Here is a 19,345-nt window from a genome sequence, read left to right as displayed (position 1 = left end):
ACACGCGGTGTGCCGGTACAGGAGCGAACATCCCAGTGCTCAGCAGAGGCTCGAGGGAGTGTCTCTTATTTTTTGTTGTTTGGGGTTTTTTGTTTTGGTGGGGTTTTTTTGGTGTGGGTTTTTTTGGGTGTTTTTTTTTGTTTGTTTGTTTGTTTGGTTTTTTTATTTTTGTTTTTTTTAAAGACGAGGACTCTCTTAGCTGTAGTCAGGCCTGGCCGAGCGAGGGGAGAGCAACAAACCCGCACGTTTGCAGCCGCTGGTAAAGAGGCGGGAGGCGATGTGAGGGCTCACACACGCACAGCTCTCACAAACACACACTTGTCCACCCTGGCCTTTCTCGCGTGCGCCCAGCCCTGACAGCTGCCTGACAACAGATGCACAGCTTCGGCGATTTAGAACGGCAAATTTTTGTCTTCTGCGGGTTGTAAATTTAATAGAGGAAATACGCTCTTGCGGTTAAAAGCACAAGACTGGAAATCAAGTGATCTGTGCTCTGTTCCAGTTGTGGGGTTTCTGATGTGACCTTAAGGTAATTGAATGGTGTTTCACAGGAAAATGAGATAGGGAAGAACTCATTCAGTAGTAGTGTTGACTATATTATTGAATAGGTTCAGTAATAGTTGTTGAATCTTTTGGTAGAATAGGTAAGGATTTAGAAATTCCGTGCAGTGAATCACTTGGACTCGCTGCTTTAACAAAACCTCCAAGGATTAACTGTCAAAATTCGGATCAGCAAAGTTAAGTCTGTCATGGGAAATTAGATTGTCAGTATATGATGGTTTTAGATGAAATCTCTTGCTGGTTTTCATTCTTTTATTACTTTCAGATAATTAACCTTCCATGGGTGGCTTTAAAATACTGAAAACTGAAATGAGCGTTGTTCATTTCATGTGTCAGTTACAGAAGTTCTGCACAGAATATCCTCCTGGTATTCTGAGGAATCACAGTTTGATTGGAGTAAAGAAAAAGGTGCAAACACTTGCAGTCATGTGCCTGTGCTCATCAAAACCTGTAATGCTTTATGAAGTTGGCAGCTAGTGGTAGTGGAAGTTAATAGAAGCAGCAAATAACTTAATTGAAGATGTTTCACAATTAGTGTGTTGTAACTTTTGAGAGTGCCTTGTCTGTGTTGGATTTAATGTCTTAATCCCTACCGTTTGATAGTGGTTTACTCTTACCTCTGATATTGAAATTTTGTTCACTTGGCCTTGAAATTGCTGCTAAGTGCTTAATGCCACTTCTTTCTGCAAAACAAAACCCCAACAAACCATGTGTTCACTGGGATACCTGTTTTTTTCTTTTCCTTTCAAACGTGGAGGACATACATTTGAGATAGGAATTTTCTCTTTTTCTGAAGAGGACTTTCCTAGTGGAAGCCCATATGGACAATCATGATGGGACTGAGAAATGGAAAAGAAGGAAGAGAGGCTTCCTCAGCATTTCTTTCTCCTCTTGATGACAAAAGATCACAACAGGGTGTGCTGCTGTGTACAGCTGTGGTGGGTGGGGTTGTTTTTTGGTTGTTTTTTTTTTTTTTTTGAGCTTTGGAGTTTTAACCTCTGATGGAACTTGAAGGAACTGTAATTGTTGACCCTATACTATTTCATACTTGTTAGGAAGTCAGATTTTTATTCTTGCACCTGGAGTGGGTGAACTGTGCAGAGTTTTTATCATCACAGAATATTATTTGAGCTGGAAAAAATTGTTTCCCAAGATGGAATGCTCATGCTCAATTAAGGAACCTTTTGGATTTATTTGAATGTTTTTTGCAAATTATGTTGTGATCTTTAATACTTTGGAGGACACTTTAAATTGCAGAAAACTGCCGTATTTTCTTTATAGATGTCTTAAGAAAATGCTAGGACCTCTTATTGCTCTTGGCTGAATTACATACCTGCAGAAATACTTCTGTGGCAATTCTGTGCAAGTCCCTGTGTCTTCCTTTCCCTCTAGTTAAGGCCTTGTTGATTATTTTAATGTTTGTTTTTTTGAAATTAAAGTATAAGTTTCCTCAAATGTCTGTGTTAGATCTGGTGGAATGACTTTTAATCTGTTAATGTTTCTTTAAAGGTCTTTACACGACTTTTTTTTAGAAAACAGGTAAGGAGCTTGTGCTCAAAATGAGAAGATTTGTTCTTGTGTGAGCTGAGTGCACTTGAGATATCTTCATGGCTAACAATAAACAGCTCATTAAAAGCAAGTTGAACAGTAATTTAATGCTTTGGCCGTTATCATTAGTCACAGTGCAAGTTCCTGCACTGCTTTCTGGAAGCCTTTTTCGCCATGTTCCTGTGACCACGTAGAAAAGTTTGGCTGGCACTTGAGCGCGCTTGACCAGCGTGGGTTGGCAAGGTGCAGGACGCTGCTTGCCAAGTCTGTATCCCTACTGACCTACCACCAAGGTTGAGCCTGCCAGCACTGTCATCCTTGACAGAGGATCTTTGTCAGAGTCCCTGCTACTGATACACCAACTATGAAGTAGTGTCTCTGAATTCTGGGTCAGTGGATGTCACAAACTGACAAATTTAGAATACTTTGCCATTCATTCACTCTGTGCAAGGGGAAAAAAAAGCTTGCTGAATTAGTATTGTCAGTGTTCCCTCCAATCCTGTAGCTTTTGTAAACTTGTCACAGGCTTAATGCAATTCATGTGGAGTGGAAGTGTATACACACACACACACACACATCTTTATTTTTCTTCTTCCTTTAAAGCTTTTTGAGTGTCCTGTTTTCCAGGTTATACTTTTTGTTGCCAACTCATAGTATTTAGAATCTTTAATGAAGGTCTTGCACATGAACATCTAAATTTCTGGAAGGCTTTGTCCAGCTTGTTAATTTTTTAGCATACTTTGGGGTTTGTGAAAAGTACAAGATGCCCTTTATTTTCCCATTTTTGTCTCCCAAGTGTAGTACTGAGGTCATTCCTAATCACCCACTTGCTTGTCCACATCCACCAACCTACCAGTGGAGGCATAGGCCTTTGTTTTCATGTTTAGTGAAATGCAGCAGTGCTTTTCTCTGGAATTTTAATTAGGAATGGATTCTACATTGTAGTTATCTGCTTTGGTTGGGGTAGATCTTAAATAACCTTAAAAACAGGAGGCAGTTTCAGGGCTGACTACTGTTGATGGTGGCATTTTCCAGCATAACGCTTCTGTTGGAAAGTGCCAGTTAGCTGAAATAGAAGTGTGAGAAAATGGACACTTCTGAGAAAACACTTAAGGGAGACAGGTTTTGGTTCTAAGATGGAATTTATAATTTTGAGAATTTCGACAAAAGCTGATTGCTCAGTAATTAGAGCAGCTGCAGAGACCAAGGCCATGGGAGCATTGGATGTTTTTTTGTTGTAAATGTGGATGCTTTAAGAAATAGTTAGGACTTTTTTAGGCATGGCAAGTTTCTGTGTTTTCTCCCTCCCTCTCCCTTCCCCTGTATCACACTTAAACTTAAGTTTTACCATGATGCAAAACAAATTCAGAACTGTTCTTTGATTATAATTTTTCTGGGCTTTTGTTGGCATCAGATGGAAGTGAGGGTGCTTTGGAAGTGCAGTGGAGCTCTCTTAGTGATCTTAGGTATCTCTTTGTCTGGACCTCTTTTGTGATATAAATCATTATCACTGGTATTATTTTTTGACAGTAGTTTTTGAAAAAACTTTAAGAAGAAACAAAAGCGTCACTTTGCTATCTGAGCTGTATTTTCCATGTACATTGTATTACTTGCTGCTTGTGCTTGGCCTCAGAGTTTGTTAGGTTTCTTGTAAGAGAGTGCTGGTTAAATACTTCTCAGCTGACAGAGCTAAATGCTTCGGCATTCTTTTAAGCTGTGTTAGATGGTGTACAGATGGGAAATTAAAAGCAAAAGTATTGTGTGAGAAAGCCCTGTCTGCAACTGTCAGTAGGTTTTTCTGTTCAGAGGACAGTCATGGTTAGTAAAAAGTTTTAAAGATACCAGACAGTTCTTTTCTGTTCTTGTTTACATATATTATCAGTTAGATTATATTGCCTTGCAAGGCATGTTTGAAGCAAGAAGTCTAGTGCTAGTCTGAAAGCACTTGCCATAGATTTTGGTCAACTGGATGTACATTTGTAATGCAAGCCCAGTTCTGATGAAAATACCACAAGTTCCTTTTTGATGTCCTTTATAAAATCTCTTTCATCCTTTACTTAAGGGAAAAAGGGCAAAAGAAGTTTTTTCATTGGTGGTATTCTTTGTGTGAGATGTTGCACAGGGTGGTTGAAGAAAAATCCTTTCCGTGGAGAGGCTGTGGCGGTGGTCTGCAGCATGCAGGCCCTTCCAAGTTTATTAAACAAGTTTTTTAACCACTGTGTCATCTTAGGATTTTGTTTATGCTTGATGTGTACGAAGAAATTGTGGAGCTAACATTTCTCCTGTATTCTCAAGAAAAGACTAAAGTGTGCCATTGCATAGGACTGAATGCTGGGCTGCAATGTAAGCTGTAGACTTGGGAAAATGATAATAAAACCCAAGCACAATCCTGCACAGTTCCTGTCAGGAAATTTATAAGGAAAGAAGGATTTCAATAAAACCAGGTGAAATTGATGCGTGAGGTTGTAGTTTTAAAGAAAGTATTGATCTGTGTAAATAGCATAATACACTGTAATATACTGCAGTAGAGTTTCTGAGCTCTCTGTATGAGTATGTATGTTAATGTGTGTATGGAGTCAAAAAACCTGAGCATTTCTGAGTCTGAAGGGCAATAAAGTTAAGCACAAGAGCTGACTGCAGAACAGCTTTAACTGCAGATCTGCAGCAGCTCTAATGAACTCCCAGTTGTGCTGCTGGTTATAAGTGGTGCTTTGTTTATTGTATGAAGTTGAGTCTCAAAACAGCTTCTAATCATCAGCAGTGAAGTTTCTTGTTTCAGATTGGGTATGATGCTACAGGAGGCTTCCTGAATTTGTGAAGAAGTAAATTAGTGGGAAGAGAGTGGTCCTTGTACATTTGAACCCAGGCTTAATACTGGCAATAGGAAAGGATGAGGGACATTGCTTTTCCCATTTTAAAATGATTTTACCCATTTTATTCTTGTGCTTGTGAAAGCATCATTCATTGCCCTGCTGCTTGGGATGATGGTTTGCTGAGTTAATGGTACTTCAAACCTAGATTTTGCAGGTGGAAAATTAGTTTGGAATCAGTGAGAGAACACGTTACATACAAAATGCATCTCATGAAAATGGATACACCATATGTAATGTTACATTTTCTGTTCTGCAGTGACTCTTGCTCAGGGCCTTTTAGCCAGGAAATTCCTTGGTATGGCATGAAATGAACCTACTGAACTTGCCAGTTTAAGGCAGTAGGCTAAGAAAATTTCACAAGAACTGCTAAAAGGAAGTTAAGTTGCTCAGTATTTGTGATGGCAGATGGAAGGTGGTAGATTTCTTCCATCTTCTTAAATGAAATGTAAGTTCTGCTGTTGGCCAACTGTGTTTATATCTGTCTGGCTGGCTGAAGTATTACGGAGGGGATTCAAACAATGGACCTGTTCACCCAGCTAGTTTCCTTCCATTTGCTGTAGTCATTAACAAGAACTTTAAAAATATAAATAATGCATGCCCCAAAGTCTAATTTTGATACAGTGACTACTTCCTTTTATACTTGCCCATTAAAAGCCCCCTCATGCTACTCCATGTAATTCATTACACTCACTCCTTAAAGAGTGTTTGTAACTGTTTTTTTTTAATGTAATAGCATGGTTTTCAGTTGATTTTCTCTTGTAGCTCACCTGAAAAATTATTTAATAAAAGAAGGTAATGCATAATAGACCCTCTGCCTCTTAAGGAAATTTAAGTAAGCTTTTTTTCCCCATGAAAGTTGTTACCAGCTGTGTCTAGAGGTGCAGCAATACGAGTAATTTGTGCACCACTGAATGAAAATGTGACTCTTTAAAGCATTTGTTTTTGTATTCAAAGCTCAGTGATGCTCTGTGGTACTGCAATCACAGCTCATAACTTGTGCTTTTAAGCCTCAGAAGAAATTGATTGTAAGTACAGATGATCTGGGGAAGCTGTTCCTGGCAGATGTCATGATTACTTAGAAACCTTTTGCAAATTAGATGTTGAAATTACAGCAAATGCAAGTAAATGTTCTAAATGCGGTTTATGCCACACATTCAGAAATCTAAAAACCCTACATGAATTACAGTTTCTACATGGAAATGTTTGGTTTCTACATAAATACCTGAACCTACTCCTTTGTGGTCTTAAATAGCTCACGAAGCGAGCTCATGATTCATGAAGCTTTTTAATTCTACCTTGTTTTCTTAGGAAAAGGCAAAAGCTGTAAACCTTCAGTGTTTTGCCTTCCAAAATGAACTTCTGGAAGGTATGTAATGAGGTAAATTCAATGTCATTTGTACTTCTCAAAGCCTATTAGTATTTTGTTGTAGTTTCTTTCTTGCCCTTGGTTTTTTTGAACAGGTTAAAATACACTTCTACTGAAGAGTCTTGAAAGCCTCATGGGTGGCCAGAATGGAGTTAAAGTAAATGGTATTAAGGTTTTAAACTTCAACAGTCTCATTTTTCAGTGGTTTTAGTTACAAGCATGTACGTGGAAACTTTTTTTGAAGACGTTGAAGCAGTTTTGATCAGATGTGTTCTGATGCTTCTAAAATACCTGTTTTACCAGGCTTTGCTTTTGTTCATGGGCCCTCAGACAAATATGAAGTTTTTAGTGTTGCATTACTCCAAGCAGATTAGTTCTAAAATGAGAGTTTATAGGACAGTAATTTATCATAATTCCCTTGACGCTTTCCCTTTTTTTTTGCAAAATATCTTCTTAGTAGAACTGTTCCAACTTCCTTTTCTTTTAGTGAGCTTGTTTATTCCATGAGCATACTTGCAGGTAAATGATGTTGAAGTTATATAAAACCAATAAAATATCTTCCCTAGTATGGGTGCATTATGTTCAAAATACTAAAAAACAAAATAAAATTTTACATGATCATAGCATAGAATTGTAGATCTTTAAATTTTGTTTCTTAATATGGATGGGGCTCCTGTAATGGGATAGATCAGGGGACATTTCTGAAGATCTCCTTTGAGCTCAGCTTAACTAGAGGAATTTCCAGGGCATCTTCTGCCTTGATGATGCTTAAGGTTCTTTGAAAGCACAGCTGAGAAACAAAAATAGAACGTTTTAATTGTCTTCTGGTCTGAGATTCTAGGTGGGTTCATTTCCTTTTCTAGGGGTGTGAACAGTTGCTGATCTTGCAGCTATTGAATGTATGCAAGGCTTGAAAGTAAGTTGGCTGCAACTATAAACAGCTTTTACTTTTTAAAACAGTAAACTTTTATCCTCAGTAAAAGAAAAAATTCAGTCTGAGTTCCTGGCCAAGTTTATCTCCCTTTATGTATTTCCTGTTACTTTGAAGGGTGCAAAGGTTCTCATGTGTAATAGTCCTAGGGAACTAAATTAGTCTTAAAGTGCAGACATGGTGATATTTCTGAAAAAAAAAAGGTGATATGTAATTATTTGAGTTTTTTTCTTTAGTTTTTTCTCAGTACCTTCTAGGGAGTGGCTGAAGCAGTGGAAGACTTCTATTCTCTTAATTTCTTTTTTTCCATATTTTTTATGAGAGCTCTAGAAAGAAAGACCTTCAAACAGTTTTTCTGTTTGTTTTACTTTTCCGATTTTTTTTTTTATATTACTGAAACAAAGCTGAATAATCAAAGAGGTACCAATGGGATTAAGCTACTGTGTGAAATGAATGGATTTTTTCCTGTAAAGGAACACCAAGTGTCCTTGGGTTTGTTCCCTGCTTTCCTCACCCTCTAACGCCACAGTAGAAAATGTAGGATGGTTCCATGCAGGACATAAATGCCTTGCCTAGGGATGTTTGCTGTAGCTTTGGTTGATGGTACTTAGTACCCGGTTCTGTTACATAAAAGTATCTGTCCAAGTGCCTGAGTGAGCCTGTAAATGTGCCCAGACACTTAAAAAGTCTTATCAGATGACTTTTAGTTTATCAAAGATGGGAGGAAAAAAGATCTTGATTAAAGGTAGCAATCTAAGAGAACCAGCACAGAGATATTTAACATCTTGCTTCCTCCCCCCCACCCCCCCCTTTTTTTCTCTTATGTGCAGATTTGGTGTCTTGGGCTAGGGTAGGTGTTCTAATTCACCGTGGTTTATCAAAAGTGGAGAGACAATGTTGTTTGGCAGTCTCTGTAGCAAGAGAGGAAGCATCTTTTGTTATTGACATCCTTTCTCTTAGCTCTGCTCTTGCTTTTTGCCAGCTGCTCATTGTCTATACTTGCTTATTTAGTATTCACAAGGGATTTTACAAGTTCTTATCAGTTCGTTGCCACAGCACATCATTTCCTCTTGTCATCGGTACTCCTTAAATTGCTGGGGGGAGGATTTGCATTAGGGCTGGTGAGTGGTAAAACACCATTCATGAGGGAGTTGTTCTGCTCCTCTCCTTTCTGAGACAGTTTGTAGTAAAGGTCACATTTCTAGTGCTTACTCCACCATGTCTTTTCCCCCCTTCTTTTTTCTGGGGAGAAGAAAACAGGTTTTTTTTTTTTGCCAAGGCTAAAAATATCCAGCACTTCAGATATTCTTAAAAGATACAAGGAAGTGCAGCATAAAATTAGCTACAGCTAAAAAAAGGTTGACCATCTTTCTGAGTGGTTGGAGAAGGTTTAGTTTGTGCTTTGTATTGGGTTTTTCTTTTAACTGTGCTTTGTTTTCTTTATCTACAGTTTCTTCCTAATTTTTTTTTAATACTCTCGAAAACATGGGGTAACTAATTAGAGCTCTAGAAAAAGCAGATGCTTTAGGAATTTTTCATTTTTGGAAATAAGGATCCATTTGAGAAGCTGAGTATTTCCGTGCAGTACTGGCTTTGGAACTGGTGTTTCCACTCTGCCTCTTCCCTGTTTCTTCATGGCAAGTTTAGTCTGCTAATGCAGCACCATGACAGGGATATATTATTAGTTTTAAAGCATATTCCTCAAGCCTGTCTTCTGAGCGAAAGTCATCAGTTTAAGGAATATTAACGGGAGCTGTGCTGTCCCTATCATCCCTTAATGGTCCCTTTTCCCACTAATCAGTAGTGCAAGCTTTGAGGACTAATCACTTTTTTGGGGCGAGGTCATAGTACTTCTGGGATTTTGTTTTGAAACAAAATCAGATGCAATGCTAGGGTTGAAACAGTAAGTCTTTTAATATCTGCCTTTTTGTTTTACCACAGCCTTTGCTTGTTTGCTAATTCCTTGTTAAATTACCTTTTTACTAGAACTAAATTGGAGGCATCAATCATCATTTTTGATGTGAAGACTTCATCACTGACCATCTCTATGTTCCTTTGTCATCCTCCAGGAAATAATACAGCTCATCAGTTGCAATAACTGCTTTGGGTATACACTGACACTTACTTGGAAAAAACCAAATAAACAAAAAAACCCTACAGACAAAACCCAACAAACTTTTTGAAGACTTGTGTCAAATGACGTCAATGGCCAGTTTGTTCTCCTTTACTAGCCCAGCTGTAAAGCGTCTGTTGGGCTGGAAACAAGGAGATGAAGAGGAAAAATGGGCAGAAAAAGCTGTTGATGCCTTGGTAAAAAAGCTGAAAAAGAAAAAAGGTGCTATGGAAGAACTGGAGAAAGCCTTGAGCAGTCCAGGACAGCCCAGCAAGTGCGTTACTATTCCTCGCTCTTTAGATGGACGGCTCCAGGTTTCTCACAGAAAAGGCCTTCCCCATGTGATTTACTGTCGTGTGTGGCGCTGGCCGGATCTACAAAGCCATCATGAGCTGAAGCCATTGGATATTTGTGAATTTCCTTTTGGATCCAAACAAAAGGAAGTCTGCATTAATCCATACCACTACAAGAGGGTGGAGAGCCCAGGTATGTTTGAAAGTTACTGTCCTAAAAACTGAACAGAATCTTTAGCAACCACTTACTATTCACTCCATTCTCCTCCTCCTCTGGTACTCTACAACCAATTAAAAGTGGTGTATGAGCAGTTTGGGAGAGGAATGTTCAAAGTGTACATTACTGGTGGGGTTTGGGGGAGGTGTGTTGTCCATTTGGTACCAGCTGTTTTCTTTGGGATTAATCACCTTTTTCCCACAGACCTCTTAAGTCTGCTGCCCTTAAAGTTAGTAGCAAAGTTCTAATTTTTCGTAAAATAGAAAGCAGTGATGTGTTCTTTCAGTTTCTTTGAGAAACTTGTTTCAAAATCTCAGTCCTTGCAAGGAGGTTGGTGGCCGCCTTTCAGGGGCTTGCTACTTAATCAATGTGTGACATGAATTGAGGAGATAGAGAAAAAATAAAATGAATAAAATTCTAGGATGAGAGTTCCCCACATGACTTCCAGTTAGGAGACAGCAGAGATTAATGGAACCAAGAGACATGATCAGTTAGAGCAAGGTATGTGTCAGATGTGTGTCAGGTAATGAGCCTGCTGGTAAAGTGTGCTGCCGTGGGAAAAATTGAGGGGGATTGGGTGGAAGAGATGAAGAGTGTTGCTCCGGACAGTGGTGAGAAGTTGCTTCCCTTGCTCGCCAAAGTGGTTGTAACTCTGCGGCAACCAGCTGTAGTGCTCAAGTGCACTGCTGCAGCACTGGAATTCCAGACTCCACCAGTCCTGAAGTTAAAACTCCAGCTTAGTTATAGCTTTATATGGCAATATAGATTTTGTTTGTCTTCAGTGGAAAGGACAATCTGTAACTGTATAGTTTGACTGTAGTAATGGGGACTGTATTTCTGTTTTCTCTGATTTGCGAACGTATGCAGGCAGTGAGTTTTACACTTCTGCGTCAGTATTTCAGTATGTGCCAGACTGGTTTGGTTTATTATTTTTTAAAAAAGGTGATCTTTGAGTTGCCTGAAATATGTGTGTTTTTGTGATTTTTGCAAGGGTAAAGTTTGAGTCTTCCATCATGCATGATGTAAAAAAATAAAGGAGAGAGGATGGAGTAAAGGCATGCCAGATTCATCCCCTGCTCCTCTTCCCACCCCAGCTACTGTTGAAATTATCATGATGAGCAGAATAGCGCATTATTTGTATCTCTTACCTTGTATCTCAGTTTTTAACCTAAATGTATCTGGCTTTTGTTTGTTTTTTGCAGTTCTACCTCCAGTGTTAGTGCCTAGACATAGTGAATTCAACCCCCAGCACAGTCTGCTAGTTCAGTTCAGGAACCTCAGCCACAACGAGCCCCACATGCCACACAACGCGACATTTCCTGACTCCTTCCAGCAGCCCAACAGCACTCCCTTCTCCATCTCTCCAAACAGCCCCTACCCCCCTTCTCCAGCCAGCAGCACTTACCCAAGCTCCCCAGCCAGCTCTGGGCCATCAAGTCCCTTTCAGCTACCAGGTGAGCACAGCCTGAACGTCAGTTTAACAAAAATAATTGAGATGTCACATGTTGTTGTGACCTATGACCTCAGGAATTCATTATATTTGCAATAAATGGCTTTTTCATTTGTATTTTATGGGATTTTCTTCCTAGTTTTGTCACTGGTCAGAGTTAATTGTTACAGTTTTATTTTTCCGAATGTTTTTTGTCATGGATGTAATACTGGTGAGTTATTTTGCATGGCTTCACTATAGAATAACTAATCCATATTTAGAAGAATATTTAGCAATGAAAAGAAAGCAAAGGCAGGCTGCTGAACAGGAAGTTTATTGATGTCTTTCACTGAATAAAAACAATTAACATACAGTTTTTAACTGGAAAAAAGTAACATTTTTGTTGGGAACAGATCAGATTAAACTGATTCTGTTTAACTGAGTTGGAAAAGACAGAAAAAACAATTGATACAGACAAAGGAAAGAAGTCTTATTGATTCTGTCTGATTATTGGAGTGGTTTATAAAGCCAAGAATTTAACAGATTAAAGATTTTATTTTTCCACTAGCTCAGTGGCCTAATCTTTGTTCTTTCTGGTTGCTCAGTTCCCCAGGAAGTGTCCCAGTCAGTGGGTATCCCTGTTGACCAAGTGCTGGGATCTCTGGAGTATATGCATTTATGGGGCATAGTGGGGTGTTGACACACTGAGTGCTGTGCTGATGGAAGAAAACAGATCCACACTTTGTAATTAACTCAGCCTGCAGAAGCAGAAAAAAAAATAACTGTTCTAAGCCTTCGTTATACTAAGCAAATAGTTATTTCTTCTACTGCTTTATTTTTGAACATGGAGAAGAGGGTAGGCAAGAAAGCTTATGTTCGTGTGACAAAAAGAGGGAAGCAGAGTCATCTTGCCCAAATGCAGGAGTGCAGGTATTAAAGAAAAAAGGCAGAAAGAAAAGAAGTGCATCTCATATTTTTTTTCAAGTTTCCAATCTTGTTATTGGTCCCATAGGTAAAAGTTCAGCTGTTGAAGGAGTTTACTGTGAAGACAGCTGGCTGTGTTCAGATTTCTTTGAAAATGAGTCCAATTTTTTTAGCATCTCTGGTTGGGGAATATTTTTGTGGGTTTACAACTGTAGAATGTATAAATACGTACTCTAAATTGTTGAGGTTTATTCTTACTTTTTCATGTTTGTAGCTGATACTCCACCTCCTGCATATATGCCCCCTGATGAGCAAATGGGGCAGGATAATTCACAGTCTATGGACACAAGCAATACAATGATCCCTCAAATCATGCCAAATATATCTACCAGAGGTAAGTTGTATTGTCTGGTGTAGAATGACATAGTTTGGCTTCTTGCAACTCATGACGAAACTGAATGAATAACTTCAAATGGGCCAGTAAATCTTGCTGATAGGTGGAAGCAGTTCAAACTGGGGCTGTAAGAGACAAAATGGAGAAATAAAACTTGCTTTGCTTATTTTAATTTTCATCTTTTGCTTTTAAAGCCTCAGGTGCATAGTGTGGCTTACAGTGAGTTGGACTTTTTAATTTCTTTTCTGCTACCTTTGTCTGTTGCTGGAATAATATTTGCACAAAGGCTCTGAAAATTGAGTCCCAAAGTACCAGTTATAACAGATCTTTTAAAAGTGGACAGAAGAGGTGCATTTTACTGGCTATCACAATAGTCTTATGTGTGTGTGTAAGGTTGTTTTTGTTTAATATCAGGCTTAAAATTGGAAAATAATCATAAAATCAACAGGTAAGCTAAAATCCATGAAGGTCAAAATAATTAAGATTATAATCAGGACACTTCTTGCCCATCGTAACTGTTTACTAAGATTTTACTTAGCTGATGGTGTTTTGGAAGGTCTGCTTGACAGTTTTAGATTTAATATTTTAACACTTATGTAAACTATTACTTCCATTTGCTTTTCAGATGTTCAGCCCGTTGCCTATGAAGAACCCAAACACTGGTGTTCCATTGTGTATTATGAATTAAATAATCGTGTTGGGGAGGCTTTCCACGCATCTTCCACAAGTGTCTTAGTAGATGGGTTTACAGATCCCTCCAATAACAAAAACAGGTTCTGCTTAGGTTTGCTCTCCAACGTTAATCGCAACTCAACGATCGAGAACACTCGACGGCACATTGGCAAAGGTAAAACTGAGTTGTCTTACTCATGAGTGAGAAACCAAGTTCTTGGTTTTATTTCAGCTTCTCTGTACTGCAGCAGTGATTATTCTCAGATGAGAATGCTAGAGGTAATCTGAGATGTGATACATTATCCACCTCTCCAGTATCAGAAAACAACTTACTTAGGCATAGTTTGATTCTAAGTAGTCAGGAATTGCATACATTTTTCTTTGTCACTAATTAAAAAGACTGCGTATTACCCCTTCCTTACCAAACTAGATTGTCACTGGGGCTTGCCTGTTAGGGTGAATAATGTGTAGAATTCTGTGTTTCAGCACCAAGAAACATTGCAGGATATGCCATGATACTCTACATTATATCTGTTTCTTAAATCAAATTCTTCATGCATCTTTACAGTATGTCAAAGATTTTTTTTGTTTGTTTTGTTGTTGTAAGGTATTACCTGCTGTCTACAGTATGTTCAAATATCTTGGTGAGTTGGCAGCAGGACTTTGAAGTGCTAATGCAAAATTGCAAGGGCTCATTTGTCGGAGTGAATCCATGGGGCGTGGATGTGTGTGGGAGGGATTCCTGGAGACAGCAGGTTTTGCAAGATCTTCTAGTTTTCCTTTACTGTTTTGGCTGATAGCACATAGAGATGCACAGTTTTCCTCTTTGATGGAATGTGCCTGGATTATCCTAAGTTGTAGAACGCTTTCTCTGAGTATCTTTTTTTTTTGTGATTAACTCAGTCCTGAGAAGAGAACCCTGTTTCTCTTGCACATATTTAGAGGCCTTTTTACTACCTAAGAGCATTTGGTGAAGTTGGTCTTTTGATTGATGAAAATCCACCCTGTCACATAACATTATTTTAATTAGAAACTACTATAAATATGACAAAATTTTGCAGATAATCTGGAGATCAGAAGTTCTATTTGTATCTGTTGGAAACATTAGCTCTGCAATGCAGTTGTCCAAAAAAATTTATTAATAAAATAATGTTATAAAGGGGAACAAGTAATTTGTGGGGTGTGGGTGGTTTGTCAGGTTCTTTTGTTTTGGCTCACTCCTTTTGATGGTATTGGCAGAGAAATCTTGTGCATCTGCCTAAGGTCAGAAGTGTAACCAGAAACATCATCACGTTGTAGAATAGTAATGAACTTTAAAATGTTTGCATCTCTAATAGTAATTATTGAACTTAAGCTTTGCTTTATGGTAACTGTATGGTAACTGTTCTGACAACAAGTAAGATTGCTTAGGGATAAAGTACTGTTTATTTATGGCTTATGTTCGAAAGGTCTTGAGGTTTTGCCTCCTTAGAACTACCCAATCCTATTTGCTAAGGTTTTTTACTGTAGCTGGCAAGTGGTGGTCACTGTCTTTTTAAATAAATAGGGCTGTGTTGTGAAAATGCATTCTTGCCCACCCCAGATTCTCTGACAGCTGCTTGTAGTTGTTGAAGCCAATGGTTCCTCTGTAGCCTCCATCCTACCTTGGTCCCAAGTGGGTCTAGCAATGTTCACAACAGTTGCTGCTGTCTGAAAGATTAACTTGCATCTGTTGACTTGCTGCAGCCTCCTCTGGCACACCATGGGATAGTCCATAGTGGATTCTCAGGGTGTTGCAGGGAAGACTTAAACTGAGCTATATCCCAACTATGTAAAATTGGGATGGGGGAAGGAAGGCAGATGTTTCGATGAAGGAGCAGTGAGAACCTGTGTTTGGGTGCTAAAGGGGATGGGCAGCTTCTATATGTTAATTTTTAGTTAGTAATAATGTTGTATGGACTTTAAAATGTGTGCATAGCTGTACACACACAGATGTGCTAAATCTAGGGACTTTGTTGATGTTATGGTTTTTAAAGCCTGATGGTAATTAAGTTGAGCAACTAATTGGGCTTAGTTGTCCTTCGGCTTGATAAAATGTACTGAAAATCAGAGCAGACTATGGATATACTTTCTCATTTGTGTCCATCACTGACCCTTCTCCCAGGACACACCTATTTCTGTTGTACTTGGCATAGGCAGAAGCTGCCAGGTGTATAAAATTGGAGTTTTAAAATCCACATAAATTCTATAGGAAAAAGCTTGAAATAGCAGTTGAAATGTGGCAGTAATTTTTTCTTTCTATTCTTTAATTGATCAGAGAAGGACATCTAGTGGCTGGTGTATTATGAGCCTGCTGTATTGAAAGTGTGTTATAGTGCGAGCAAAAGCTTTTCTGAAAACCTCCTCATGCAGAAATTTACTCTTTTTTTTTTTCCATTAAAATAGAATTTACGACAACTGCCTCGAAATCAGAGACAACAAAATAATTTGAAATGTTTTTATCTTTGTTTTCAAGGAGTTCATCTCTACTATGTTGGTGGAGAAGTCTATGCTGAGTGTTTAAGTGATAGCAGCATATTTGTACAGAGCAGGAACTGCAACTACCACCATGGCTTTCATCCAACAACTGTATGCAAGATTCCCAGTGGATGCAGTCTGAAAATTTTTAACAATCAGGAGTTTGCTCAGCTTTTAGCTCAGTCTGTCAACCATGGATTTGAAGCAGTGTATGAGCTCACCAAAATGTGCACCATTCGAATGAGTTTTGTAAAGGTAAATTATTCTGAGGATATTAAAGTTTATTGTGGGTTTGGGTATTTAGCAGTAATTCCATTAGCACTGTTCTGGCCTCATGTGATTCTTTTCAGTGATAAGTATATTTAAAGTGATTAACTGGGGGAGAGGGAAATCAGTGCAAGAAAGGAAAAGCACAGATTGCTGTATTGAATGTTGGCTGTGTATTCAGTTACTTCAGTATTCAGGACAGGAATTTATTCATTGTGGTTGCTGTAATTTTGTTAAAGGAGATTTGAGTTCATGCTCTAAATTTGAAGTAGCAAAGTGAATAACAAATCCACTAAAGGCATGTGATTAGAAAACAGCATAATTATTGAAGAAATTTTTTAACTTCTTCAAATTGATTATTAGTTTAAAAAAAACCCTGGTTATGGAAAAAAGACATGATTTGAGTTTATGAAGTCAAGCTGTGCTGTTATTCTCACAGGAGTGTTTTCTGAGCATTGTTTAATCAAGATGTTGTCTGTCTCAGTTTAGTGTGGAGTCTAAACTTGGGCTTTCCAGGTGTTTTTGCATCTTGTCCAAAAGATGTTGGTTTTGTCAGTTATGACAAATACTGCTCAGTTTGAGAGTGCAGAGGAGAGGGAGCAGGAGGTTGAAACAGAAGAGATGTGGCCGTGGCCAGGAGTCATCCTTGAGTCAGCAGTGAACTCCACAGGAGGCTGTAGCACGGGAGACTTAATTCAGGCTTCCAGGTGCAGCTTCCCTCCTGCTCCTTCCCAGCCTCGGGTTTGTTCCTTTAGATCAGTGTTACTAGACTGTGAATTACCTTCAGATAAGTATCTTGAGATCATGATTTCCAGCTTCTTGTTAGCAGCTATTTTAAAAGACAAGCATCTCCTCAAATTGACTGATACCATTTTGTTCATTTTCTAGGGCTGGGGAGCTGAATATCACCGACAGGATGTCACAAGCACCCCGTGCTGGATAGAAATTCATCTTCATGGGCCCCTCCAGTGGCTGGATAAAGTACTTACACAAATGGGTTCTCCTCTTAATCCCATCTCATCTGTTTCATAGTGCTGAAATTCCATCTTCAGCCTTATTTTTAGCGAACTTATTCTAATTCTAGAGAAACTTCCAGTGGATACTGTGAGCTATATGGAGAATGGATCTTATGATTTAACTTTTTTTTTTTTTAGATCCCTTTGTGACCAATTCAATTGTGTATAGCTAATCAGTTTTACATTTCAAATTGTTCTTGTGATGCTTAAGTGACAGTTGAGCCCTAAGGAAAAAAAATAGTCTATTGAAAAATTCAGAACACTTTCCCTTCTTCCCCTAGAACTTAAACAGACAAATGTCTTAACTGGAAAACCTTTTTGTCCTGTAGGGACAAGAATTAATGAAGACTGACTTCAGGCAATAAATACATATCATAATTTGGGATTTTTTTTTTAATGTTTATGAAATTGTTTGAATATGTGCAGTTACAGCTTGCAAGCTGTATTTTTAGCATAGTGTTTTAACATCTTAAGGTTGACATCTGTCATAAGCAAAATTAGACTTTTTTGTGGCTCATTTGCCTCAGATTGAACAATGTGATTTTTTTTTTAAGTGTACACATGAAAAATACTTTTTACAAATATTGGAGTGGTGTAAAAACACTTGTATTTTCTATTGGAAAATGCTATCATAAACACATTGTATATTAATGCAGAATAGCAGTTCTTAGCCTTTTCCCACTTTGGTTTTGTAATATCTCTTTTAACCACCATTTAAAATAGTAATTGATCCAGGGTAAACATCCTGCACGTTTCTGGAGTAGTGGTTCTTGTTTTGCTTTGATTTACACTCATGCCATTTGGATTTGGTTGCCAAGGCTATTTCTTTTTAGGTACCTTTCTCTATTTTAACATAAACACTACTATTTGTAAATGGCAATGCTTACTACTTTTTGGAAGGAATAAGTTTTTTGTTTTCTTTTTGGTGTTCTAGCTTTTTATTTTACCTGTCTGGAATTGATCTGTCTTAGGCCTTTTTAGTCTCTCAGTAGACGCTATGCAGTATTAGTGATTACACTGTATTTAATTCACTTTCAAGTATGAGTTTGAGTCTCTTTGAAGACTGTGAGTGGCTTAGCAAATGAGTAACTGAATGCAGAAGCTTTTACTTCCAGATCATGTAATTTAATACAGACCTGTTGGTAATGACCAAAAGTAATCACTTCTTTGTAGCCTGCATGAAACAGTGCTCTTGATCCTGTCCCTGATGGCAGGGTTCAGTCAGAAGACTTGTAACTGTGGTCGGCATCTTTATGGGATTGAAGGACTATGTTAATATGATGATGGAATTTCTATCTCACATGTAAAGAATCACAGAATGTTAAGGGTTGGAAGGGACCTTAAAGACCTCCCAGTCTCAACCCCCCTTCCATGGGCAGGGACGCCTTCCACCAGACCAGGTTACTCAAGGCCTTCTCCAGCCTGGCTTTGAACACTACCAGGGTTGGGGCATCTGCAGCCTCTCTGGGCAACCTGTGCCAGTGCCTTACCAGCCTCACAGTAAAGAATTTCTTCTGTATAGCTCAGCTAAATTTGCCCTCTTTCAATTTGGACTTGTTAGTCCATGTCCTGTCACTAGAGTTCCAGACAAAGAGTCCCTCTCCAGCTTCCCTGTAGCCCCTTCAGATACTGGAAGGTTCTTATGAGGTCCCCACTCAACCTTCTTTCTCCAGGATGAACAGCCCCAACTTTCTTAGCCTCTCTTCGCAGGGAAGGTGCTCCAGTCCTCTTACCAGCATTGTGACCTCTGGACTTGCTCCAGCACTTCCATTTCCTACATTGAGGGCCCCAGAACTGTGCTCAGCACTGCAGGTGGGGTCTCACCAGAGCAGAGCAGAGGGGGACAATCCCTTCTCTCGCCCTGCTGCCCTTTGGATGCAGCCCAGGATTCCGTCAGCTTTCTGGGCGGTGAGTGCTCAGTGCCAGCTCATGGTGAGCTTTCTATCAGCCATCTACCCCCAAGTCTTTCTCTGCAGGGCTGCTCTCAGTCAATTCTCTGCCCAACCTGGGTTGTGTAGGTTGTGTAGGGGGTGTCTGGGATTGCTGTGACCCAGGTGTAGGACCTTGCACTTGGCTTTGTTGAACTTCATGCCATTTGCATTTGGCAAACTTTGGTAGAGAATTTAAACACTGTACTAAACACTAAAATCAATTACATGACATACACGTATTTCCCCCCTTTATGTAATAAAAAAGAGGCTGAAAGAAACATTTTAAGATAGTTAGAAATTAATTATATACAAAA

General features: G+C 38.9%; 1 protein-coding gene across 1 annotated transcript in view; it reads left to right on the top strand.

The window, feature by feature from the left end:
- The window catches only part of SMAD5 (SMAD family member 5), a 26,726-nt gene extending 8,588 nt beyond the window's left edge, over window positions 1-18,138 (top strand). The window contains exons 2-7 of the mRNA XM_008632637.2: window positions 9,349-9,878; window positions 11,105-11,356; window positions 12,530-12,649; window positions 13,275-13,496; window positions 15,816-16,072; window positions 16,973-18,138. Of these exons, the coding sequence (XP_008630859.1) occupies window positions 9,476-9,878; window positions 11,105-11,356; window positions 12,530-12,649; window positions 13,275-13,496; window positions 15,816-16,072; window positions 16,973-17,116 (1,398 nt within the window). The 5' untranslated portion in view covers window positions 9,349-9,475 and the 3' untranslated portion in view covers window positions 17,117-18,138. The remainder of the gene's footprint in view (window positions 1-9,348; window positions 9,879-11,104; window positions 11,357-12,529; window positions 12,650-13,274; window positions 13,497-15,815; window positions 16,073-16,972) is intronic.
- The last annotated feature ends 1,207 nt before the right edge of the window (window positions 18,139-19,345 follow it).

Source organism: Corvus brachyrhynchos, unplaced genomic scaffold (assembly GCF_000691975.1).
Source record: "Corvus brachyrhynchos isolate BGI_N302 unplaced genomic scaffold, ASM69197v1 scaffold54, whole genome shotgun sequence".
Lineage (NCBI taxonomy): Eukaryota > Metazoa > Chordata > Aves > Passeriformes > Corvidae > Corvus > Corvus brachyrhynchos.
The sequence above is the reverse complement of the archived record's forward strand: the minus strand, read 5'-3'. Positions and strand labels throughout refer to the sequence as shown.